General features: G+C 38.8%; 1 protein-coding gene and 1 long non-coding RNA gene across 3 annotated transcripts in view; both read left to right on the top strand.

Annotated features, from left to right (window-relative positions):
• The window catches only part of LOC137465030 (uncharacterized), a 474,100-nt gene that overhangs the window by 337,952 nt on the left and 108,733 nt on the right, over positions 1-27,415 (top strand). The window lies entirely within an intron of this gene.
• Positions 3,181-17,887, top strand: C9orf72 (C9orf72-SMCR8 complex subunit). 2 transcript variants are annotated; one of them, XM_068176999.1, is made up of 11 exons: positions 3,181-3,271; positions 4,741-5,226; positions 7,994-8,053; positions 8,960-9,055; positions 9,700-9,764; positions 10,556-10,628; positions 13,073-13,189; positions 13,896-14,131; positions 14,628-14,685; positions 15,112-15,221; positions 15,304-17,887. In XM_068176999.1, the coding sequence occupies exons 2-11, from the start codon at positions 4,783-4,785 to the stop codon at positions 15,488-15,490; spliced, it is 1,446 nt and encodes a 481-aa protein (XP_068033100.1). In that variant the 5' UTR covers positions 3,181-3,271; positions 4,741-4,782; the 3' UTR covers positions 15,491-17,887. The 2 variants fall into 2 exon arrangements, with proteins under 2 accessions (XP_068033100.1, XP_068033101.1); XM_068177000.1 differs by lacking the exons at positions 13,896-14,131; positions 14,628-14,685; positions 15,112-15,221; positions 15,304-17,887 and adding an exon at positions 11,226-11,308.

Genomic DNA, 27,415 nt, shown 5'->3' with positions numbered 1-27,415 from the left:
ACGAGGGAGTCCTCTTAAAATTAACTACCTCAGCCCTTCAAAATTCTGTATCCCTAAATTCTATTTGAAAATTGTTAACTTCAGCTGAGTGGCTCCATAATTTCACACTGCTTTCTGTAACTAATGGGTCCCTACACTACCATGCATGTGTATTTAGTGATGGCACTAGAACAGATTGTCCAGAGGTTGTGGATTCTCCCTCACTGGAAATATTCAGGAACCATCTGGACACAATCCTGTGCCATGTGCTTTGGGACAACCCTGCTTGACCAGGGAGGTTGAACCAGATGACCCACTGTGGTCCCTTCCAATCTGACCTGTTCTGTGATCAGCAAAGTACTAACACAATGACAACAGTCTGGGAGAGCACCACTCAGATACAAACAACTGGTGAGAAGCAGCTAGAATAAATAGCAGAAGTTCTGTGTAATCAATTTATATTTACAGGTCAAGCTCAAATTTGCATGGGTCCTAGTACTTACTAAAGACAGTGTTTCTAAGAACAAGTTAAAACTTAGTAAGAAGAGATTCAATGAATATGCCCTGAGAGTGGAAGCACACTTCACTGGTTTTAACATGGATGTGAAAGAGCCTTAAACCATCAACCAGAAGTAGTGAGGAAAAGCCCACCATTCACCTCTTATAAGAATGAATAGCTGGGGATAGGGGAGTGCAAGCTTTGTTTTCTCAAAAATCTGCCTTCATGTTGCTTATGTGTACATAAAGTGTAATCTCAGCACTGATACCTGGACTACCACTGAGTGCCCGTTTCTTGAAACCTCAACCAATCCTTTCCATTTGCTCTCTTTTACCATGGACAGTAATTTTTTGGCAATCTGCTCCGGCTGAAAAAGAATTTCATTACAATAAAATTAGATTTCTTCAATATCAGTTATAGGAAGTGATGCAAGCCTGTGAGTCCATGCATGGTTTCAATGAAGCAGGGCATCTAGGTAATACCATGTTTCCCTGACCTTACTCCACCAGGCTGAGCAACTGAATTCCATTGTATTTAATTTCTTTCCCTTATTCTACAGCCTAAAAGTCATGATGACGATTCAGGTTGCCATACTAAAAACACAAATAAAATTGTGATGTGTTTTCACTTGAGCTCAGTGCCTGAGCTTGTTTTCATCTTCTCTGTGTTGCATACTCTCTAATTTCTGTGCAGATGTGCAGCATTAGGTTTCATAGCCACATGTATTCTCTGTCGGGGGAAAAATAACTGCTTGCACTGCAGCCTGTCACTTATCTGATGTGTCCACAAAAGGCAACTGCAGAAATACTGTTAAGTCTCTTCAGATTATATGCAATGAGACTGTTACTCTCTTCTCCATAAGAAGAAAGTATTCAGCAATGAAGGAAAAGAGAAAGACAACAACCATAGTGCTATGATAGACCAAAATTTCACACTGCCAACACTATCACTACAGCACTTACAGAGACTCATCTATAACTTTGAGGAAAAAAATAAAGGACTTGTAATTCATGATTATGTTTCTTTGGGTAGAACATGGTGATTTGACTTTAAATGTAGAATTCTCAAGGCAGTTTATAATGAGAAAACTGATACAATACTAAGTGTCTTCCGCAAGGCTACACAACAATCCAGTTACCAAATGACGACAACCCTTGCATCTTCATTTCTGAAGTCCACTTATTCAATACCATTACTGATTCAATACCAATTGCATTTTTTTACTGTACAGCGTGGTGACTACAATTGCATGATATCAATTTATACTAAAGACACAAACCCTTTTTAATGAACTGCATAGATTACCATTTAGAGAAGAGGTGAGTAGTGAAATGCAACGTTTTGATGTCCAATCTTTGTATTAAACAAATAGCAGTAACTTTTCAAACTAGTTTAATTCCATTATTCCTCAAAGCTTTTCTGTAATGACTACAAAAATTTTGTCTGTTTTTTTTTTTTTTTTTTTTTTTTTGCTTTTATTGGATCTTTGCTTCTCAGAAATTAAAATTACAATCCAACACATAGATGTAAGTCATTGCAAGTTCAACATGTTTTTAAAATCATTAATTAAATTAATCTAAAAGGCAAATTTTAGCTGGCTGAAGACTACATTTTCAGTGTGATGCTATTCAATAGCCTGTCATTACAGGGATTTTTAAAGGACCCACCAGGACATGGTCCTGTGTAACCTGCTTTAGATGACCCTACCTTGGCAGGGAGGTTGGATCATTTTTAGAGGTCCCTTCCTACATTACTGATTCTGTGAATGTTGAGGTGAGTTTTTTTTCTGATTAAAGTTGGAGGGTATGAATAAAAAAAAAAAATCCCACTTCAGGTCTCTTGTGTCCTATTAAGACTTCCTGTATGGGCCTGTTCAAACTGCCAAAAACACAAGTCCCCAGTGTACTTCACAATAAAACCTCAGGGTACTTCAGGATATTCCTATTTTCTAGCCTGTAAATAAATAAATGCTTCTAATATGTGGCTGTGGTTATTTCAGTCATAGAACCATAGAATATTAAGGGGTTGGAAGGGACCTTAGAGACCATCCAGTTCCACCCCTCACCCCACGGCCAGGGACACCTCTCGCTACACCAGTTGCTCAAGGCCTTGTTCAACCTGGCTTTAAACATTGCCAGGGATGGGGCATCCACAGCTTCTCCGCACAACTTGTTCCTGCGTCTCACCACCCTCACAGTAAAGCATTTCTTCCCAATGTCTCACCTAAATTTCCCCTTTTTCAATTTGTACCCATTCCTACTTGACTTATCACTAAAATTCCTAATGATGAGTTCCTCTCTGGCTTCCGGGCAAGCCCCCGGACAGGACTGCTAATTAAGTAAGGGGACTGTAGGTACTCACCACGTACCTGCAACACTAAACCAAACCCTCTCACCTTCACCATTCGGCGTGCACTATGGTTTGGATACTAACCCAATTCCCAATTCCGTCATTGCCAACTTCCTCTTTTAGGCCTAAAAGCCCCTACATAAATTGTGCCGGATGCTCCCGGCAAAATGCAGTTCCGTCTTTTGGCTTCCTCCACAAATTACACTCGGTTGGGCCCGTTTCCTTCCACTGTGACCGTCCAGACGCGAGCCACTCCTCCTTCCTGGGACACTCTGGCACGGCTTCCCCCGTCTGGCGCGGCCACACCGGCACAGCTGCCCGCCGCTCGGCCCAGGCAGTCACACCGGCCCACGCCCCCGGCCCGGGGCGGCGCCGCGCCTGCGGAGCCCGCGGCGAGTGGCAGGGGCGGGGCGGCGCAGGCGCAAGCCAGCGGCCGGAGCCGAGGTGAGGCGGGCGCGGGGCCGGGGTGGCGGGGCCGTGCAGACGCCGGGGTGATGTTAGCGGCCCCTCTGCTTTGCGGGGAAGGGAGCGGAGCCGTCACGCAGCTGTCTCCCCGCCTCCTCCCCGAGAGGTTCGAACCAGATCCGGACGGTGCGGCATGGGCCTGATCCGGGCCGGGAGCGCGGAGGTCCGCCGCCGCCGAGGTGGTAGCGGCCGCGGTGGAGGGGCAGTGGTGAAAGCGAGCCTCTGGTCATCCCGTGGGTTCAAGGTGTCAGTGCGGGTGGCCGGCGCCGTGTCTTCCCTGAAAATCGTAAAGTCATGGTGTCAGATGGCCAAGGCACATGGCCTTGCTTCCCGGCTTCCCTCGGGCGGGGCACCAGCTGCCTCCCGAGAAGAAGCCGGAGCGAAAGAGGTTTTACACTTCTGCTGTGAGGTGATAAATAAAACAGAAAAAAGAACTTCAGATACAGAACTCTGGCGAGTTTAGCTGTGTTAGTGCGGTGTGTGTTCCTGCTCCGTAGGTCCCGGGTGGGATTCCCTGCTGCTGTCATCTGCAGTGCTGCAGGCAGAAAGGAGAGGAAAGTTGCCAATTGCTCATGAGAGGTGTTCCTCAGTATGGGTGGGTTCTAGCTGTTACAGTTTTCTGCCCCTGGTTGAATTTGTTTGCAAACCTTTTTTATTTCATATCTTCCCGTGGCTCTAGCCTAACTTTTAGGGAAGATGGAACTTCCTGTTATCTTTTGCAGACTCATCAGAATGGGGAAACTGTAGAGATGGTGGAAACAGCTAGGGAGGATGTTCAGGGATTGTGTCCACACAAGATAAGAAGTTAATCTGTCCATATATTCTATAAAGTGCTGAGTACTTGTATCATAACACCCTGTGTATGATGTAAAAAATAGATTTATTGTGTCAGTTTTTGTACACAAGCTGTATGTTGTGCAGGTTCATCATAGTTCTCCAGTGAGTAAAAGGCATTTGAGGTCTGACTAATGATTGTAAAGCGTGCCACCTTTTTGTATGAAACATACATATGTATATATACAAACTTCCTTCCTGAAGGAAGTCTATGATGAAATCTTGGGTGAAGAAGCCAGATTGCCTCTTGAAAATGTCATTTGGAAAGAAAAGAATTTTGGAAAGGCTTTGCTTGGAAGGGACCTTAAAGATGATGTAGTTCCAATGTCCCCTGCTCTGGGCAGGCATGCCATCCCACTAAATAGTGTTGCTCAGTGCTCCATCCAGCCTGGCCTTGAGCATTGCCAGGGAGTGGGCATCCACTTCTCTGGGTTACTTTTTCCAGTGCATCACCACTGTCACAGTAAAGAATTACTTTCTAATATCTAATCTAAATATTTCCTGTCTTGGTTTAAAACAATTCCTATCACTATGTGCTCATGTAAAAAGAAGAAGAGATAATTATGATGGTGGCTCTTTTTTTTTTCCTACCTTTTTTTTTTTCTTTTTTTTAGGTAATGTAAGCATTTTAGTTACACAAGAGAGAGGAAACAGGCATGTCAGCTCTTTGTCCACCACCATCTCCTGCAGTTGCTAAGACAGAGATCTCTTTGAATGGCGAATCACCATTATTAGCTGCCACTTTTGCTTACTGGGATAATATTCTTGGTCCCCGAGTGCGGCACATCTGGGCTCCAAAGACAGAACAGGTACTTCTCAGTGATGGTGAAATAACTTTTCTTGCTAACCACACCCTGAATGGAGAAATACTTCGGAATGCAGAAAGTGGCGCAATAGATGTGAAGTTCTTTGTTTTGGCTGAAAAAAGAGTAATCATTGTGTCATTAATCTTTGATGGAAACTGGAACGGAGACAGAAGCACATATGGACTATCAATTATACTTCCGCAAAGTGAACTTGGTTTCTACCTGCCACTTCACAGGGTGTGCGTGGATAGGTTAACACATATTATAAGGAAAGGAAGGATATGGATGCATAAGGTAAGTTTATTATTCATTACATACAATAATTGTTAGATTGTGTTTGTATAGAAGCAAAAACTGAGATGCTGTGACATCTGTTATGTGGAGTCCAGGGACACAAACTCAGAAAAGGCTGGTCTTTATGCAGTTTTGAAGGTTAAAGGTTATCAGATTATAAGTCAGCAAATTCAAGGCTGGGATTTTTAGCTATGGGATTTTCTTGGTGATACTATATAGCCTAAACGAGACTTGGAGTTGAAAGAGGTTTCCTGTACAGTTTTTATCTTTCCAAATTTCATATAAATTGTTGCTTTTAATTGTGTTAATTTGTGTATTTAAACTAGATATAATTGTAAATTTACTGTGTTTCAAATTGTTGTTTTCCATGTTGAGGTTCAGAAAAGGGAACTGATGCAATAAATCTTCTCATTCATGTTACAGGTTTATTTTTTAAAAAAAGGGTGTTAACAAACAGTTTGTCAGGACTTAAACTGTGTAGAATTAAAGGGAGATCTACAAAAGAACATCTGCTTTAGTGCAAGTATTTCTATTCCTGAAACTCAAAAAGGAAAACGTGCTAAATTTTTCATAAGCATTGGCATTCTGACCTTTGGGTAAATCATGGCTATTTCCTTGTTATGTGAAATGTTTTATATATTTTTCTTGAAACTAAATAACAGTCTGATGGTAAAAATTAGTTTTTTTGTCATCTTCATGGAGTCCAAGCTGTCTTAGAGAAGTGGAGTGCCCAGCAGCTGTAATGAATATGGTGATGCACATTTGTCTGGTATCTTCTGTTCTGAGGCCTGTAGTCAACATTATTTTTGTGGTAGTATTTACTTTTCAGGTGAAGGATATTACATAAAGTTCTTTTGCAATATAGTAGAAACACAAATATTTAATTCTGGTCTTTTAAAACTGTGTTAGATGTTAGTGGTTTTAATGTAACTGAATGCTGTCTTATGTTCCTGATTACATTGCTTCTTTCATTTGGTGTCCTCTGCACTGACTTCTAATGTAAGTGGTCAAATAAGAATTATCCATCATTTTTAGCTGTAATACATTTTCTCAGTTTTTAGATATTGCTCCATACCAGTATGTTTTGACAATAGAAGTGACCTTCAGGCAGCATCGAGAATAGTAATATTTTTTTTTCTTTGAGCAGGTAGGTCAGTTGAATTAGCTGAGACAAAATACATTCTGAATTCTGAAATAGATATTTATTACTTTTTTTTTTGAGGGAGAGCACAGATCCCTGCATATATCTGCAGTTTTTCAGTCTCATTCAGAAAAGAGAAAAATGCTTGGAAAATGTAGATTAAAATTTAGGCATGATTTGTAGAATAATCATAACTATGAAAATAAATTAAAACTGCTTTCTTCTGTAGTTTGCATTTTGAGGCATTTTTAGCAGCTATGTTTACATACAGCAAATAAAATATCAAGCCCTATCTGTATCTGTTCTGGATGTTCTAATAGTTGTGAATACTAGCTTTCATTACTTCTGTGTAGAGCCAGATAACATTTCCAGCTAGACTTGAGATGAGAAGAAGCCTTTTGAACTCAAGAATTAGGAGAAACATGGGTAATGTTCAGACTGGCATAGAAAGACAGGCAACTCTGAGCAAGTCATCAATATGGGATTAGAAACCCCATTCACCTACTCCAATTTATGCTTTGTATGTTTGTCTAATAATTTCAACAGTTATATTATTGAAAAGAAGTGGCTTACACCATTTGTTCAGCCTTAACTTCAAGAAGACTGAGTTTTTAAAAATTATTGTCAAGGTTGTCTTCCTTCTCTGACTGAAGGGTGGAGGTGCCCTGAAGGAATCTACCTTGTTCCAGTATTGTTTTTCACTGATGCTTCTTTTAGATGGTTAGAAAAGTTTCATTGCTGTTTAAGGGCAAACTATTTTAGCTTATTCCCTATTCATCTGCTCAAAAAAAAACTTGCAAATTCTTGTCACACTTAAAGTTGATTAACTCTGAGTAGTTCAGTCACTGGAAACTAATGATTAACCAATAAAAATACAATAACCTGTCAGCATCTAGCAAAAGATGTCATTTGTTCTCCCAGTGTCTGCTGTTTTTTGTGACTTGTATTGATGCTCCAGTGATTAATGCCAAATTCTCTTTGTGAATAATAACTTCATTCCATTGTAAGTTCATTTTAAATGCAGTTTAGTATTCAGCTGCTGATTAGTCTCTTTTCAGAGCTTTGTTCAGCTCTTGCACATTGTTTTGTGTACTCTGAGGTTTCATGTCTCCTGCACTTGGTTGTAAAACCATGTTTTGAAGACTTGTATGCCTCAATAGGTGGAGGAAAAAAAGTCTTTTGTTTCCCACCCTCCCCAGTCAAATAATTTTTCTCATTCTGAAGATCTTATTTTTTTCCTGTTGTGTCAGGAATCCTCGATCTATACTGTATCCATCTGAAAATAAAAATCCATACATAAAGTGGAATTCTTCACCATAATCTGATCGTCTGCCATTTTCTTGATCTGTAATGACAAAAATATTTTGACATCGTCATCAAAATCTTCCTTTTCTGCCCAAAGATGGGAGATGTGCAGTGGAGGGCAGAATAGGGAGTTTTGATCTGTGTTGCATGACATCACTTCCTCCTAAAGTCAACTCTCTAAAAGAAAAAATACTTGAACATCAAAATTTGAACATAAGAAGCATGACTCTGCAGGGACGAAACTGTACTGAGTGACTTGTGTGTGCATACATACATGAACAAATGCCAGAGCATTTATATTTAACTGCTTCTCTTGCTCAGGAGAGGCAAGAACATTTCCAGAAGATTGTCTTAGAAGGCACAGAAAGAATGGAGGCTCAGGTAAGGGCCATCTGTTGGATGCATTTGGAACACCATTGCAAAACCATTTGACTGCCTCAGATAACTGTAGAAGTTGGTGTTGCTTCTTATTTTTGGGATCCAAGAGGATGCATTAGACTGGCTAATAATGTGACATGCACACTAGGCAAAGTTTCTGAAGATAGGATAATGGAAGCTGTGATCAAATTAAAGGAAAATATATTTCATCACTTTAAGGATAAAGTAGAAATTTGTGAAGAATATTACCTTTCAGAAAAGGACACTCATTAACTTGAACTTGAAGTTCTGTAAAGGTAGCAGCTTCCATAGAGTCATGCCAGCCTCCTATCAAGGTTGTTTTTCCATTAGGTTAGGTTTAGAATTACAGAGACATACGGAGTCGGTCATGTTGAAATGTGCTTGAAAACTTAATGGATGAGACTGTGAAAAGAATTTGATTTTGGAAACTCTAAATATGAGACTGTGGCTTCCTTTTCTTGTGATAGATAAGTCAGGAAAGTATTTTTGTATGTTAATGAGTAATATGCCTGGTTTTGGATTCCAGTCATTGTTACAAGATTAGACAAGAATGTAAAATGCATAACAGTGATTGCACGTAACATCGTATGATCAAATTATCTCACATCAAATACTTGTTGTCTAGGCCAATCAAAACTGATGCTGAAAATTAGCATAACATCCAGATACACATTTTAGGTGTGATGTTGAGAAGCCAAATATATGTTTCCAGTTTATAATTATTGATGAGCAAAGCCCAGAAGTCTGTGCATCAGTTTCTGCTCATACTACCCTTCCAAGCAGTAGGAAGTTATGATGTTTTGCATGTAATCCTCCAAGTTCATGTTAATAGTAACTTTCAGTACTACCCAATGTGCTTTTACTTCAAGCATCTTATTTATTTTTCAGGGTCAGAGCATCATTCCAATGCTGACAGGAGAAGTCATTCCTGTAATGGAACTCCTTTCATCTATGAAGTCACACAGTGTTCCAGAAGAAATAGATGTAAGTTCTTGTTTTATTTTTATTCTGAATTTTTGAAAAGTGACTTTCTCCCTCTGGATAAAACATAGTTTTGGGCCTTTACTTTGGTACTCACTTTGCCAGAGAAAATGCCCATTTTCCTAAATTCTTGTACACTTCTGTTGCTTTACATCAAGTTCTCCTAAGTGGTGTAATGCATAGCAGTATTTTTTATGGTCATCACTTAGCAAAATTGACTTCATAGGTTGATGTCATTGTATGAATGGAAAGGCAGTTTGATGCAAAGCAAAATGAATGGGCAGATTAATGGATTTGATGTTGCTACCTGTTTCAGCACATTGTAGTGTTCTCCTGGAAGAAGTAAAAGTGATGTGACATTCACTAATATTAAGTATTCTGGACATTTTTTACAGTAAAAAAAAAAAAAAAGCCACTAGGAGAAACCTGACTTGTGACTGGTGAAGACTTAATAATCAAGCGACTTTCTCATTTTCAAAATGTTTTGTCAGAAGACAGGTCTTCTTAAGATTATTCTTTTTGGGGAAGCCTTTACAACTTAACTTAAATAATTTCCAAACAGTTCCCATGTGTCAAGGCAAAAGTCAATTAATTGGAAGGTGATCAGATTCTTGTCTAACTTTTTTTTATATTTACTTGCATTTCAGATAAGTGACACAGTGCTAAATGATGATGACATTGGGGATAGTTGCCATGAAGGCTTTCTCCTCAAGTATGAAATTCAGTTTTGATTTATGCTGTAGTAAAAGGATTTAAACTTGTGTATGCATCTAAATGTATCTATCTGCATGTGCATGTGGACATGGATTGGAATAGATTTCTTTATAGGAGGGGGAATAATGACACGTATTTGGCTTTTTGAGATTTTTGTCAATAAAATGTTACAAAGTTTCTGTCATTTTAAAAGAATGGTTCTGGGCTAAAAGCTGCCACAGAATTATTTGTTTGGTAGTAGAATTCCCATCAAATACATGTTTTTCTTTGATACCTACATTTAATTTTATAAGACTGTAAGTCAAAGTCTTGCATTTTTTAAAATAGCAAAAAACCTGGGTGTGCATAAATTCTAAATAAGAGTCCTTAATGGTATGGCATATGGCATGTTTATTGTTGAGTTGTGTATTTCTCTTTTCCCCCTCTTTTTAATTTTTAAGTGGAAATAGTTGAACTTGAGAGCAACTAGGTCTCTTCCTGTGGGATATTGTATTTAATAGGTTTTAATTGATGTTCTGTTACCTTTCATTGTATCTCCTGCATAACTGCATTCATATATGTAGTGCTTGGTGCCATCTATTTATACACCATCACATGTGTTTGGAATACTGAAGAAACCATTGAACTTTTGTATTTCAGTAGTAACCTGTGCTGCTGTTTAAAGTCCTATGGTTATGGGCATGTAGGCTATATTTATACTTGAAACACTTCTCTTCTTGTGGAGCTGACAATTGTTTCATTTGAAAAATCTCATTAAATATATTAACCTATGTCTATTTTTACTTGCAGTGCAATTAGTTCACACCTACAGACCTGTGGTTGTTCTGTAGTTGTAGGAAGCAGTGCAGAAAAAGTTAATAAGGTAACATGCTTTCTAAGAAACTGAACTTAAATGCTCATTATTAGGAGTGTTACTTGAAACAAAGTTAATCTATAAACATTCTCGAGGCTGAAGAAGGAAGGAGTACTGTTGTCTGGCTATCTTCAGTTGACAGGTCTAGCAGAAGAGAATTCTGCCAGAAAATTGCCTTTCAGTTGTATTGTGACAACTATAAGAAAACCAATGTATTTGACTGATACAGTACATAAATGAGTAGTAAATGAGTCTCAACTTTTAAAATCAGGTTTTGTAGCTAAAATACACAAATCGAAGAGACCTGACTGGCTTGTCCATTTCAGCTATGTCATAGAATCACAGAATGATCAAACTTGGAAGAGACTTGAGGGTCATCCAGTCCAACCATCCACCTGGCACTGCCACTATAACCCCTAAGCCACTCGACCACATCACCCAGCACCAGATCCAGACGCCTCTTAAAAGCATCCAGGGTCTCCATCACCTCCCTGGGAAACCTATTCCAGTGCCTGACAGCTAACAGTGAAAATTTTCTTTATAATAATCAATCTGAATCTTCCCTGTCTCATTTTAAGGCAGTTTCCAATTGTCCTCTCGCTGCAGGCACAGCAGAGACTGGAGACACAGGAGAGACTGTTTCTTACCTCACTGCACCCTCCTTTCAGGGAGCTGTAGAGAGTGATAAGGTCACCTAAGCCTCCTTTTCTCAAGACTAAATAGCCATTCCTCCTAAGACATGTTTTCTAGTCCTTTCATGAGTCTTGTTGCCCTTCTTTGGACACACTCCAGCATTTCATTGTCTTTTTGAAGAGAGAGGCCCAGAAGTAAAGACAACATTGAGCTGTGGTCTCGTGAGAACCAAGTACAGGGGGACAATCACTGTCCTGGTCCTGCTGACCACAGTATCCTGTTGATAGTGGCCAGGATGCTGTTGGCCTTCGTCATTATCTGGGCACGCAGCTGGCCCATTTAAAGCTGGCTGTCAACCAGCACCTCTAGGTCCCTTTCTCGTGAACAGCTCTTGAGTGACTGCCCACAGCCTGTAGTGCTGCATGGGGTTGTTGTAACCTAAGGGCAGCACCCAACACTTGGCCTTTTTGCACTTTATGCAGTTTGTCCTTGGCCCATTGATCAAGTCTGTCTGATCAGGTCTCTCTGCAGAGCCTTCATTATTTCATGTGTATTATCAGCAGTGATAAAGGACCTCTGATCAAATCAACAGTAAATGTGGATGCCCACAAGCAACAGGCAAACTAGAGAACAGAAAATTCTCAGATCTTAGCTGCAATCACAGCTAACCATAGTTAATATGTACTGTTTTAGAGATTTAAGATTTATACAAAATTAAGTTACTGGAAATGTTATATGTTTAAGAGAAATGCTATATATGTACACACATATGCTATATATAATACAAGAGGAAATGTTGGAAGCTTAAGTAGTTATAAAAAACTTATGGATCATTAAATAGTTAATAAAAAGGACCTAATGTCTAAATGGTTATGAATATGTAAAATAATATATCAATAAGCTAGACAGTATAGGAGAAAGCAGTGTAAAAGAATGTGAGCCTCAAGATACATCCAGGGCATAAATTTCATAAATTAATTCTATACATGTTCTTATCAGCAACATGCTCCTTGTGTCACAGTACAGCTCTTCTGAAGTAACTCCTTTTTTAATAGCATATTTCAGCTTGCCTCAAAGTATTAAAAAAAAAACACTTGTGGCATATTGTGACAAAAAGCGTCAGTCCAAAATTATGTTGTCATTGTTTTAGGTACTGCAGAAACATCTTGTGCAAGGACAGAGCCTTTTCAAATATCTTACAGACACCGATAAGACACCACAGGTTAAGACTGAAAGATGAGCAGAATGGAATGTGTGTGGTATTGGGAGTGATTACTCGTAGTTGTTTCAGCTCAGAAGTTTGAAGATGGGTGATGAAGTACCTGTGTTCATCGTAGTAGAGAGTTTAAGGAAATTACTGAGGAAATAAGCATCGATGCTTATTTACAAAATTGACTGTGCCTAATTTGAGACACAAATCACTGCTATTTCAATCTGGAATGAACAAAATAAGAGGCCTGAAAGGCTAGGAAAGTAATCACAGTAATTTAAGTTTATTAAAAGACAGATACAGAAGACAAAAATTATTTGTTCTACATAATTGGGTAAAAAACAAACTTGGTTGCAGGAATGTGTAGGATTTTTTCATCATTTGACAAGAAGCTGGAGTATGGCTTACGGTGCCAGTAATTAAAAAATAAGTAAAAATAAGTATGTCACTGTTCTGTGGCCTTTAATAAAGTTTTGGCTTTTCTGATAAGCATGGTGAACTCTTTTGATCATAATTTGAAATGCCTAATACAAGGCATTTCAATACACAGCCTAGTCAGACTTATTTCCTTACATTTTCATGTTTTCCAAAACTCTTCTTTTTAATGCAGATTGTGAGAACGTTATGCCTGTTTCTCACACCATCTGAGCGGAAGTGTTCCAGACTCTGTAGAAGTGAGTCCTCTTTCAAATATGAGTCAGGACTTTTTGTTCAAGGCTTACTCAAAGTAAGTATGCTTAGGAAAGTTCTGTTCTTCTGTAGTTTAAGAACATTATTAGGTGTATGTTTTTGCATATGATATGCACACACATACACACATTCATGTTCAAAAGCATGTGTCATCGTCCCTTGATGTCATTTTTTTCTGGCACTGTAACTTTCCTTTTAATTATCTTCATGTTAAAATTGCAAGTCAGTCTTTTCTGTGACACATCTGTTTCTTGAGGATTGTTCAGGATTGTTCCTGTACTTTGAGGTACAATAATAATATGCTCTTGTCTGCTTGGGGCTAGAATTCCAAAAGTCATTTAAATTTTTGTGTTTTAGCAAAACCAAGGAAGAACAGTCATATCAGGCCTGGAGTTTTCAAGTATTTTAAACAGTAGTGGGTGAAGATAACTGGAAAAATAATGCTGCTTGCTCTAGTCTGAACTTACCAGGCAATTATAATACTGTAATGCTAATGGGCTCACAAACCAGGTGATGCAATACTGTAGTATACAGGTCACCTCAGTACCTGTTTTCACCTTTTTGTTAAGGAAATCATCCAGTATTAAGGATTTATTATTGCAATATAACCACCAGTTGTCCTAAACAAAATACATATGAACAAATGGGTTATAAAATGTAGGCATGATATTTTAATATTGTTTTGTCCCAGTACAGCTTCATGTTTTTAACTAAAATAGGGGATTTTTTTCCCACTAAAACAGGATGCAACAGGAAGCTTTGTGTTGCCCTTCCGTCAAGTAATGTATGCCCCATACCCTACTACGCATATAGATGTGGACGTCAATACAGTGAAGCAGATGCCCCCTTGTCACGAACACATCTATAACCAACGACGATACATGAGATCTGAGCTGACAGCATTTTGGAGAGCTAATTCAGATGAAGAAATGTCTCAAGATCATATTATCCACACAGATGAGAGTTTCACACCTGATTTGTACGTATTCTTCCCACATCTCACAAAGCTACTTGATTTGGGGTAAGAATGTAGACTACAGAGCCTACTTGCTAATAAAATACATGGAGCTTCTTAAAAGCAAAAAAACATCTTCAGTTCTGGTAGTTACACTTGTTTTGGCGGAATTTACCAGGTCCTTCAGTAGTTTGGTTACATCAAATACTATTGAAATTAATTTTCAGTGATAATTCTGACCATGTCCTGTTAATTTTATTGCCTGTTTTAATTAGGGGTATAATAGAGCTAAGTGTATTTGACAGAGACCAGTGGCTTTCCTGCATTTAGTTCATTTCATCTGAGTACTTAAAATCCTGTGTTATCTTTAAAAATACCGGAATTGTAATTTATTAAAATTTTAAATTCACTTTTAATTTCAACAGACTATCAGCAGTAATGCTATAGTCTCAACTCCTAGAAGGTTAATATCCCTTACTGCCACATTAACTTACACGTTCATTTTTTTTCTTTTCTATAGAAACGTCTTTCAAGATATCGTGCATAGAGATACATTAGTAAAAGCCTTCCTGGATCAGGTAATTGTTGCTTTTTTCAGAAAAAGAAGGAAACACAGTTCAGTACTTTGACCCCTAGTAACAGATAATTTAACACAAATACATCATTTGTGTTTGGTAGCTTTTTTTCATACTACTGCTGTGATTCTTCTCTACCTAAGTAGAAAGAAAAATATTGATATAAAACTGAAACTCTTGCTTAAGTGTGAAAAACAAGGGATATTTTCTATTGCTGTGCAACAGTGTCTACAATTACACTATTTAAAAAATTACCTGACCGAGAGTAATTTCAGATAATTATCCAAACAGAATTGTAATACAGCTTCATTTATTGTATCTCAGCAGATAGAAAACATAGAAAGCATGCTGACTGTGTACAAATCTGCTGTTATTTGCCTGCTTTGCTGTAATTAAGGATGTCTACCTAATATTTTTAATTTTTAACAGATCTTTCACCTGAAGCCTGGTTTGTCTCTAAGGAGTACTTTTCTTGCGCAATTTCTGCTAGTCCTTCACAGAAAAGCCTTAACTTTAATAAAGTACATAGAGGATGACACGTAAGTGAACAGATAAAGGAAAGCAGATTTAGAGAAACTTCTTTTGTTCTTTTTTAAAGCACATGTTTTTATTTCCTTGCAGGCAAAAAGGCAAAAAACCTTTTAAGTCTCTTCGTAGCTTAAAGATAGATCTCGACTTGACAGCAGAGGGCGATCTTAACATAATAATGGCTTTGGCTGAGAAGATAAAACCAGGTCTACACTCCTTTATCTTTGGGAGGCCGTTCTACACTAGTGTACAAGAACGTGACATGCTCATGACATTTTAAAGTCTTCCCTGTATCTGATATTGCAGTCCTGCAGAGCATGAAATCTGTCAGCGGGGCCCCCACACTGGTGACAGGCATTGTCAACTGAGGGTGAAGCATCAGGAGCACAGTTAACATTGAGGTATATCTCAAGCAGTAGGGGGTCTTGTTAGAGGGAATTTCAGCTTAGCTAGATAAGCATGATTTTAATTAATTGGTCTCTTCTGCGTGGTTTTTTAATTGTAAATGTTACCAGAGGTTACCAGAGGTTCCTTGGCCATATTGGCTTAGTGGATAAATGTGGATATGTTTTGGTGTATGATAAAAGGAAGCATTTTAATTTTTATTCTCCAGAAATTTCTTTCAGGTGTGCATCAGATTTTTCCTGTTCTGCTGTGTCAGTATTTTCAGTGTTTCCACAGAAAACAGTATATATGTCCTCACTAACAATGGAGGTTGCAGAAACTGCACCTTCCAAGAGTTGCAGAGTTTTAAAAATTTTTATTCTTATGTATGTGATGAAAATCTTAAATATGACTTTTACTCATCTGCCTCTTTTAACATTACTGCCTTCTTCCTTTAGAGCATTTAAACATGTTTGCAGTTTTTAATATACTACAAAGTGCTATTTCTAAGTACAGACCGTTGATTATTTGCAGCTTAAATAGCAGTACAATGCACATGGGAATTAGATCATTACTCAAGCAGCTCTGTGCATGTAAGTGGCAACCAGGATACTCTCTTCATATATTTCTGGACTGTCCTGCAGTGGAGTGGTCAGTCATCAGGTAACTGAGGTCTTGCAAAACACAAAACAGAAGGCTCGTGTCATTCTTCAGCAGTTGTCAGTGCTACTGGTGGTTGCACTGTCAGTTTCTATGAGGCTCATAGAATCATTTAGAATGGAAAAGACCTTCAAGATCATTGAGACGAACCGTTAACCCAGAACTGTCAGGTCCACCTCTAAACCTTGTTCTTAAATACCACATCTGCACATTTTTTTGAACTTTTCCAGGGACAATGATTGCAACACTTCCTGGGCAGATTGTTCCAATGCTCGACAAAATATTCAGATTAAAGTATTAGACCCTTCCAAAGAACATCAAGGTGATAGCTAAGCTAAAAGATAAACCAGTATTTTCTTTTAATTTACTTCATCATTAGTATATTTAATAATCCTTCATTTAGAGATGTGCACAGAAATGAACTAATGCAGTTAACATTTTAGTAAGTTAACTCTTGTCATTAATCTTACCTATTTTCTTAGTTCAGCTTAGCATATCTCCAATTTATCTACAAAATCAAAACACATTTTCTATTGGTATGTCTCAACCTTTCTTTCTCAGTAGTATGTAGAGCAGTGTGGTGTCAGGTGAATCTAGACTTTTTTTTTTTTTACCCATAAATCAGAGGTATATCTGTACTGCAGGTTGTTGTATCTCTGCCCTTTTTGGACAGGTATAGGAATTTATTTCTGTCATGTTTCAGCATAAAGTCATAACTCAATATTAATTGGAAAAAGGAAAGAGCTGCACTGATTGGGGAAGCCATGGCTGCTTTATAACTTACCTTGTTTATAACTCTCCTTTGTAAATAGGTTTCTGTTTTCAAGATCGCTTTTTAATATTACTTTCATGCAGTGTGGTAGAAAAGTTAGAAGTTAGATTCACATTTTTCCTGAAACATCTAATACTCAGATTTTAAAATAAACACTGTCCTTTATTTAGATGCCCAAAATTCCGTTACATTTCCTGAATGACAAAAGATTCTCAATCAAATGTTTAGAACCTCTAAAAGATGTGAAATTGAGCCCCATCTGCACACCATTTTTGTGAGTTTTCATCATCAGTGTTACTGGGTTGCAAAAGAACTGACATTTTGTGCAGCCATCTTTTTGCTGTACATGCATGTATAACTCTTGCACTCAGCTTGGTAATTCATCAGAGGAATTTGTCAGAATTACATAAGTTACTTGTGCTGAGATTCTGGTTGTCATTCTACCACTACTGCTCCCTTCTGCGTTTTCAGTCAAGACATTAGAGCCTGAATGTGCTTAAGTTATTACTTTTGTGAGTAAATAGTGAAAGAAATTTAATAAACACTGCCAAAACTTCTAATGTAGAAGTTGTGTCAAAATATAAAAGCTTTAAATCTGCTGCTGAAATTAATCCTTTCAGCTTAATAAGCATTGGAAACTCAACACTGACACTACTAACAGTGAAGCTTTTGTTTACTGAAGATTCTGTTAATTTTTGAAGTTACTAAAAACTGGAAATTCAATTGCTGCTTTTGTTGCACAGTTGTCACAAGTGCAGAATGTATAGTGAAGTACATTGTTAAATGCATCTGCATGTTGTGTTGTAAACCTAGCTCAGGAAACAAAGTAATAAAATTCATACACAGTTTTTGGACTTTTAATTGTTGCTGAATTTTTCACAGCATTTCTGCTCTGTATCTAAAAGCATAATTATCTTTTATGCTTTGAATTAAAGAAGAAACGTTTCTTCCTTGTTAAATTCTTGGATGTTGCTGTCACTAATGAAAGTCACATGTTATTTAGTTCCTTCATTTCTGTTAAGGACTAAGTCATTTCAAGCTGAGACCAGTGGGACTTGCTATGCCTCTGATGTACTCAATTGTGAATTTTAAAAACTTTAAATCCCATAGGTGAGAGGTTAGAAATGTTTTATCTAGCAGTTAGTGAACACCTTTCTTCAGGATTTTATTTCCTTATATTTAAAAGAAAATGACAAATTTATTTCTTCCAGCTGGATTTAAAAAGGAAGTACTGTTTTCAAACATTTTTAGTAGTACATTATTCCTGATCTTTTCACACCTAAAAAGGTAGCACAGAAAGATATCCGCTGGAATGTCTTACTTATTAGGACCACAGAGGATATTCCCTGTCTATATACCAGTATGTTGTAATGTCAGCTTTATTCTAGAGCAGAATAGGCATTTTGGTGATGTTCTTACTCTAAGCCAGCAGTTAGTTACACCAATACAGAGTGCCACTTCTGCACTCAGTTGGGAACTGGCAAGCTATGTTAGAAAGCTTTCTCTTCCTTTTCTCAGACCTGTGAGCACAAAGGAGTGTGATCCAGAACACGAGGACAAACAGGCAGGGTGGTCCCCTCTGTTGTCTAATGAGAGCCTACAAAGCAAGTACTTTATCCTCTTCAGCAGCAAGGAGGCACAAACTATACTCATTAGTATGCAGAACATGCTCTTGCATAAGAGTAGAACTTGGTTGTCTTGTTTGCCTGTGTCCTCACACAGAGCTCCTGTTACACTTCCTACGTGGGCAAAACATTAAGAAAACTCCAGGGCAGCATGTACTTATTCGCAAGGTTGTCCTACATGATATTTCAGTTATAAGAAGTAATTATCTCACTTCTCAAAGCTATGCTGTTCATATGCCTGCCCAGAAGTTTCAAACACAGAAGACTTTCAATTAAAGTTCAGAAGTATGAAGTAAAGGATGCATTCCTGACAACAGCCATCAAGTAAGTCTGACTTCAGATCTAAATAAAATAATAGCGGTACTCTGTATTGCTTGATTAGCATTGGGCAGCTTTTAAAAGCAAAAGATCAGAGGAAAATTACTTAACAAAAAATGGCAACTGGTAGTTGTTCCTTTATCTTAGATACTTCTATCTTTATTGTCACATAGATGGAGGAGGCCTTTGACAACTGGAAAAGAGCCAAAAGACTGAGAAATTGCAGGTTAACCAGTTTTACTCAGGTATAAAACAAAATCATGCTGTGTGTCCTCTTAGGCTTTGTGTCTTACCACATGAGGGAGGAAAAGGTGATTGGGAGTTACCAGCACAGACTAACAAGGTGAATAATGCTTCATCCACCTCCTTATATTTTATGATAAAGTGACTGGATTTGAGGAGGTAGAGAATGGGATGTAACAGGCTGACTTCAGCAAGGCTTCCAGCACCCTTCCACAATCTCCCAGTAGCCAAGCTGGTTTTGGGGTGGGGGTCTGGGCCCTCCAAGAGCAGTATGTATCTGGTTGGTTGTATGTTCCTGGTTGGGTGGGCTTAGATGTGATGGCCACTGGGTCATATGTGACTGGAGGCTGGTGCCCTGTGGGATCCTAAAGGGTCTCCCCTGGGGTTTGTCTTGTGCAAAGTCTCTATCCATGACCTGAGAAGGTAGCCAAGGCCTTCAGGTTTGCACGTAGTGCCAAATAGGGATCACTGTTCAACATGAACAAGGACAGGGCAGCTGTCCATAGGGACCAGGGTGGGAGGAAAGGATGGGTTCCCCATATCCTTGGGGAAGCAGGGAAGGACAGCCCTGCCCTGGGCAGTCAGAGCTCTGGAAGCCATGAGACCATGGGCAGCTCTGGGGAGAAGGCCCTGGGTCCTGGTGAGCTTATGGCCTAGGAGGACAGCTGGGCAGTGGGGATGCACGCAGAGAGGTGGTGGTGTTTCTCTACCTGGGGTGTTTCCAGGCTTTACAAGATAACATCCTGAGCCCTGGTCTGACAACAGGGCTGAGCCTGCTCTGAGCAGGAATAGGAATGGAGACCCTCTGAGATGCTTACCAGCACAAAGTGTCCTGTGATGGCAACCTGCAGCCATTTTTCCTTAGGCCAGAGAAAACAGGTGAGCAATGAACCCTCTGGAGGGTAAGGGTCCAACCGTTAGACAAGATTTCAGTGCCAGGACCTCCAGGATGGGGAAACATAGTCATTAGCAAGATTCCTTATAGGGCCTAAGAGCATGAGGTAGCGGTACAGCACTTCACAAAACAAGGTTTTCGTTACAATTCAGGGAGTTGCCGTGATGCCAGCATGTCTTGATTGCAGTGCACTCACAGATGTATGACTTCCTGTGACTCCATCACATAAAGTTACTTTTCAATGCCAGCTAATAGTTGCCATGGTAGTTCTATAAATTGTGAATTGTACTTTGGACCCTTTCACCTTCTCTTAAGTTCTCTACAAAAAAAAAAAAACAAACAGCTATATTTTAAACATTTTTTAGGATAGTTGCAGCTTGATTGAGCATTGGGCTGAACTGTCTTTATAGCTATCTGTATTAAAGCAAGATTTTCACATAGATACAAAACGTATATAAAGTGTAAACTGTGAAGATGGAACAAAAATAAAATATTCTAGTCACCTTTCTGTAATGATAATGCTTTCTGATAATGCATTTAAGAAAAAAAAATAACATTAAAAAACATTCTTAGCCAATAGACTCCATTAGCTTTCAGCATGTCTCTTCAAACTAATCACTGAATTTTCATTCACATATTTCATACATGAATAGATTTCTTTGTCCATTTATGAGCAAACCTACCACTCTGTTACATGTGAAAATAAATGTCTGTTTGACTGTTCTCATGGATGTGGTGACAATGTGATGTCTTTAGTTCCAGAGAAGTGTCAGCTTGTAAATGTGCTTATTACCAATAAAAGGTAGCCAAATCTATGGCATCACACATTAGTGTATCTATTTTTTAATTATGGAGTTTTCTTAATAGAGTGTACACATAAATTACAGTGTTGGAGTGGAGAGTTATATTGGTGGAGGCTGCATTTAATGTTCCAGGTTTTTTTAATGTGGATTTTTTGTGGCTTTCTCTGCTGGTAATTTTATCTGGGAGTGCAAATTCATGAACTGGTTACAGAACTGTCCCTTGGTTTTGTTAATTCCTGATGCTCAGTAATGTCACATGCTGCAAACACATGTGTGTGTTTTGCCAGAAGGTGTGTGTTTTGCATCACACAACCCTTCAACAAAAGATAATATTTGGAAACTGCAGCAATTTTGAGGCAGAACTCAAGACAACTGAGAGCTACCGGAGTGATGCTGAAGCCACAGGCTGCAACTACAGAGGAACCTGAGAGTAACAGTTTTGAAACAGTTTCAGCCTCATTTCTGAAAGCTGCTGTTGCCCTCTGTGGGAGGAGGCAGGGCAGGTGCTCCTGCCTGGCGGTCTCAGCTGTTTGCTGGTCTTCCCAGGCCTGCTCTGATTTTCAAACACTATAAAAAACTATCAAATGAGCTTAAAAAAAAAAAAAAAAAAAAAAAAAAAAGGGGGTGGGGAGAGAGAGAAAAAAAAAAAGGTGGAGACTGGTAGAGAGGAAGAGAGAGAAGTTATTTTGAAGGAAAATGAAGAGAGAATCCAAGAGGCAACAATTTGGTGTTCTGAGTCCCAGACCAAATATCACTCAAGGAAAAGGAGCAGGATGAGAACTCCGGTCACGTCACACCAGTCCCTGTTATTCAAATTCTGCCTTTTACCTTTAGAGCTCAGTGAGGGAAACAGAGGTTTTTATTATAAATAGAGAAATCTCCCCACGGCCCTAAAACAATTTAAATAGGAAAGAATTAAGAATTTTTCACTTGAGACCATTTGTCTGAACTCCAAAGAGCCTGATTGTGCAAAGATTGAAAACATTTTTGCTTTTAAACCCAAACAGGGCTACTACTTTCCTTCAAAACAAGCCAGTGTTATTCTGCTGTGCAATAAAAGATCAATTCTTTGGGTTATGAAAAGAAGGCTTTTAAAGAACTTGGGTAACAGGGGTCACAAAGTCATCCTCTGCCCTGCTCAGTGCACAGAGACCTCCTGTCTATCTGCAGGCAGCTGCTGGAAACAGTTTTGCTGCAGTCGGTGGAGCCTGTGACTGAACCAATCAAGGAGTAGCCAGTGGGATTTCAAATGCTCTCTGTTTGCAAAGATTTCACAGAATATTTTGAGGAACAAGCTGAGAACAACAGCCCAATGACACAGCAAAAACAAACTGCATGCTTATGACTGTGCTGAAAGGGTGGCATTTACTCCAGTGCAAACAAAGGATTTGGGTAGAAGGAGGAGGACTTGGAGTGGTTAGGCTCTTGGGAAATTCTTCCCAAGTGGGGAGGAAAAAAAAACCATCCATGGAAGTCAGAGAAACTGAGTCAGGACTTCTTGAAAGAAAGGGGAACAAAAGAATGCTGGCAAGAGCAGAGCAGGGAGAGACCATCAGTGGTGTGCTGGGGAGCCCAGTGGTCAAGGGTGCAAAGGGAGACTGTCAAAGCTGTGTGTGACAACCACAGCACTGATATGAAAGCCACCCTTAGCACTCACAGGACACAAGCCAACATTAGCACTCAGTGTGTGAGGGGGCACTCAAACGCATGGGTTTTTTTTGCTACATCGTGTTAGCACTTGGTAAAATGCTTTGGGAGTGGTTTCACAGAGCAAAACAATTGGTGCTGAGGACCTGAGATCCATGTGCATTTCAGTGTTTCAGCAGTACCATGCTTCAGACAAGCTTTAGTTCCATCCCATACCCTGACTGCCCACTGGCTGGAGTACCTCTTCCCATTCGATTTAATGGAATGAATCCAGTTTATGCAGACCATTAGGTGAGGCAAAAAAAAAAAAAAAAAAAACAGATGATCAGGTGAATGATTTTAGGAGAGCATTCCCAGTGTGAACTGAAACACTACTACAGATGTACTGTCTGACCTAAGTTGCTGATCATAAATAACAGGAGTGTTTAAATGAAACTAGAGGGAAGAAGGATAACAGCAAGGGGGAAATGTGAAAAAAAAAAAAAAAAAGAGGGAAACAAAAGGGCTAATTACCTAGAAAATTCTAAACTAAGACGAGAAAAGGACTACCTATGGATCTTTATTTTCAAAGGTAGCGTGGTATGGAGTAGAAATTAATCTGCTTCAAGATCAGTGTCTCTGTTAGAAAAATGGTCTGGTTTTATCACAAATGCATTTGAATGTTCAGCATTAAAAAAACAAATCTGAATGATGGAAACCAAACAGATATTAGAATGACCATATTTACATGTTTTAATTTTTTCACCATGTCTGATCTGGATTACCATACTTTTTTTTCCTCTTGTAGAAGACCATTGAAATGCATTTATCCAATTCCTTCCTCCTTTCTCCTCCCTTTCAACTAATCACTAAATATAGGCAACGTTTTTATTTTTAGCAGAAAATTCAAGCAGCGTGCATCAGAAAAAGCAAGCAGGAGCATGCCTCAGCAAATACTTCAGTACATGCTTTATTATAAGGTGAATTTTTAAAACTGTTACAATACATTGAAATGCCTTTCAGAGCATGTGACCTCTTCAGAGGGAGTTGAAGTGGACTGAAATACATCTGTTTATATCAGCCATGGGATAAGTTTGTGGAAAAAGTAAGTTTTAAATTTTTCACCATTTGTTTGAAAGAGTATACAGAAAGAAAACTGCTACTATGTTCATTGTCATAGGTTGCTGTATTTTCAGTGTAGGCCAGGTTAATTCCCTTCTGCTTTTCACAAGGTTCCTTTCCCAGGGCTTTTTGTGTTGCAGCATCTCCAATTATTAGGAGTTTGGCTTCTCATTAAAAAACTCCTAAATACAGAGAAGCAAGACATCTTGGAGCCATCTCACACTTGCTTGTGGGCAGAAATTGTGGAACGCTGACTATTCTGCATGTCAGATCTTGCCAACAGCTGAAGAAAAATAAAGCCATTATTTAAAACAGCATTGTTACTTTTTCCAAAAAGAGCAAGACCCATCTGGTTCTTATAGTGTTTGAGGCTGTGTTAAGCAATGCAGATTTTGCTAATTTAGGACAGACTTTGAAAACAGAATATTTTTAGTGTTTTGTGTTTGAAATTTCCTTGACTCTGGGCAGGGGAAGGCTATAGATGAGGGGGAATAAAAGACAACCAAAGGCAATATCTATGTGTTTCCCTGATTTTTGAGGCAGGAGAGAGCTAAATGTCATCTACCACAAGCTAAAAGGAGCTAGTATAACCACAATTTGCTTATATTGTGGCAGCATCTTTGGGGGTTTTAGCTTCATCTGCTGAACATACCTGGAAAAAACAGCTCCTGTGATTGTACAGTCGTCTGGATAGTGTGACGTTTAGACAGCTTTTTAATGCTCAGGGTTGTTAATTTCACTTCTTTTGTTAAGAGACTGCTCTGATGAGTACAAATGACTTTACCAATAGGCAGCTGCAGAGATAAAAGTCATTAAGTTTATACCTCATTAATCAACCTAAGTGATTGTTGTAAGCAACTTGAAACCAGCTAGAAATGATCCAGAGGAATTATTTAAAGTCTGATAGGTTTTAGTACTGGTTTGTTTTATTAAGTAATTTCTCTGAAGGAAACATTATATTAGCTGTTAAATTTTTTGGGGACTATATGATAACTGTTCTGGGTTAAAGGGTGGCAGAAAAAATTCATTAAAGTAGAAAATTTTGCTTAACAAAACAGCTAGGTTTTGCCCCAAGCAGAGACATGTCCCAAAGTCAATTTGCACCAATTATGGCTTGTCAGTAAAGAAAGAAATTTTTCTGTCATATACCTATGTATAGAAGGAATTAAAGCATTATCACAACCTCTATCTTACCGTATAGGTATTGCACCATCAGCAAGAACAGAATAGTGTGGACAGAGATTTTTCAGGTGAGGTACAAAATGGCACTGGAAGCCAAAATTTGAGTTTTATTCTTCACTTTCCTTTGATGTTCAGTGTGATTTGAAGTCCTTCCCATTAGACTGTTGTAAAAGGGTTTTCAGCCATCTGGATATCAAACAGTGATTAGTTTATGTAGTCTGAGAATCTATTTACATAAATATTCATAACACAGTCATCCTGGAAACAAACGAAAGTGTCTGGACATGGCTTCATGATCAGGCTGTAGAATCCCACTGGAGTTACACCAAGAAGATGGTCCTGCATGTAGGCAGGACCCACTTATGTACATTTCATTTCATTTATTTGAACCCTCTGCTTTTCACTAATGAATTATATTTCTAGGCAAATTGTACCACTGCAGATAACCCACAGGAATATTTAGAGTAGTTCTGTATTTTGAAATACATTTCCCACTCCCTTCCATTAGTCTTTTTGACCAACTGTAAAGTACAATTTTATCTTATGATTAATTAGTTCACATTTCCACAGCTCAGGGAGGGGATGAAATGTGCTGCTACCTTTTCCTTAATGAGTAAGTGCATCATATTTTACCAGTGGTCAAGAAATTGGTGGTCTAAGAGATGGGACTTTTACTAAAGCTAGCATATTTATTTAAAAAAGAAAGCAATGCTTTAAGATGAGATTTTAGAATCTGCCTGTATTATCAAGTGAGTCTTTAGCATTGTTTGAAGGAGACAATCACCTTGAAAAATGTCAGCCTTGTGGTTTAACTGTGTTTTGAAGTTGCTTTTACCCGAATCCTTTATTTTATGAAAAATATCTTGTGTATATATATATATATATATATATATATATATGTATACTGAGCCCTTGCCTTTCCTTCAATTGCTGTGGTTGGAATAACATTGCAAAACTTGTAGGACCCAGGTGATATTGCTGTATGTGAATGAAGAGTTATTGTCTTCATCTGGATGTTCCTAAAAATCCACTCAGTGAAACAGGGTGCAGAGAGAAAAAAATTGCTCTGCCCTGGTATACAGTGCACGTAAGGTTAGTTGACACATCCCTGCTGAAAACTGAAGTACACCGAGGCTGTAGCCTCCAGGGCCAAAGAAAGAACCAGGTGGCAAGTAAAGAAATAGCCTCCATATTCTCTTCTCCTGTTGCAGAATGTATGGGTCTGAGCCCTTCTTGGGGACATCAGACCACTCATATTGTGGGCTGTTCAAGCAAGTGCATGCTTTTCACTGAATCAATACTTTGTCCATGCTTTGGCATGTAACACAACGATCCTTGTATGCAAGACACTAGGGTTATCTTTAGATAAAAGAGTGAATTAAATAACACTTTTTTTTGTTAAGAGAAATATGTGACATTGTGCTCCATGGTCTGTGTTGTTATTCTGAATCCAAATTTAATTTTGCATTCTGGATTTGTGGAATCTTCAAAGAATAACTTCTGAGAGTATATTTTATTTAGGTATATTTTACAAGATGTAAACACCAGAAGTGCCTTTACAAGGACTGTATAGTCTTTCTAATTAATAATACTGTTCAAAATTACAGGATTTCATAATCTATATATTCTTCCATCTGATGCTATTGCACTGAGCTCCTAAACTAATTATATGCTGAAAAAAGCTTCTGCAAGCCTTCCCTCTCCCAGTCATCAGACTGGAAAATGGACTTTAATAACACGTGTGGGAGTTCAATCTGGGGATGAACAGACCTGAATATTCAAGTGCTCTTGCCATCCACTTCTATATCAAGGCTTCTCAATGTTGAGTGCCTCTACTGATCATAAAACAACCAGATCCAAAACAATTAGGGCCTTGAAAGCTTTGAATCTTCCTTGGGGACTTCCACATAGCCAGTGCAGCTGTATGAGCACCAGTGTAATGCTCTCCTGTCACAAAGTCCCACTTAAGTGAGCTAACACGTTCCAAATTAGTTTTGATGTCCAAGTGATATCATTAAATAGAAGGAGAGATTAAGGCTAGATAGGGAATAGGCCACCCAGAATCTGAAACAACGTGAATCCACAGCTTCTCCAGTTGCAGGTACATCTTTCTGGAAAGTGTTAAAATGCTATGTCAGCACTCATCAGGTAAGGTTAAGGTACTAATCAAAAATATCTATCATTGTGGGGAGGGATATATTTTAAAGTGTGTGATCATACCCAAACTGTTCTGATTTGTCATTCACAACAGATTTCATGCAAGAGACACCATTTAGTTTTCTGTACCTCCTATATTGTCAAGTATTTAGTTACTGCGGCGTTGGTTTTTCTTTGCCCTGGTCCCAGGCAGCTGGGGGTGCCCGGCTGGCACGTTGCTTTTCAGTGAGACCGGGGCCGCCACGTGGGTGCGGAGCTCTAGGGCTGAGCCTCTGCGTGGGTCTGCCGCCTCTGTAGCTGCACGCTGAGGTGAGATAAAGGGTGAGAGAAGGCACAGTCTGCCCACGAGGCTGAGAACTCTTTATTCCCACATGGCTGCAGTGGTGGACAATGCAGCTGTTCCCGAGCCCATGTGGCC

Source organism: Anomalospiza imberbis, chromosome Z (genome assembly GCF_031753505.1).
Source record: "Anomalospiza imberbis isolate Cuckoo-Finch-1a 21T00152 chromosome Z, ASM3175350v1, whole genome shotgun sequence".
Taxonomy (NCBI): domain Eukaryota; kingdom Metazoa; phylum Chordata; class Aves; order Passeriformes; family Viduidae; genus Anomalospiza; species Anomalospiza imberbis.
Note: the sequence above shows the minus strand (reverse complement) of the source record. Positions and strands in the feature narration are given on the sequence as shown.

What these genes read in the sequence shown, in the direction of transcription:
- C9orf72 (XM_068176999.1), top strand. Translation starts at nt 4,783, where the DNA reads ATGTCAGCTCTTTGTCCACCACCATCTCCTGCAGTTGCTAAGACAGAG. An exon ending in TTGTTCAAGGCTTACTCAAA is followed by an intron (nt 13,190 to 13,895) that starts GTAAGTATGCTT and finishes CCACTAAAACAG; the next exon opens with GATGCAACAGGAAGCTTTGT. An exon ending in TAAAAGCCTTCCTGGATCAG is followed by an intron (nt 14,686 to 15,111) that starts GTAATTGTTGCT and finishes AATTTTTAACAG; the next exon opens with ATCTTTCACCTGAAGCCTGG.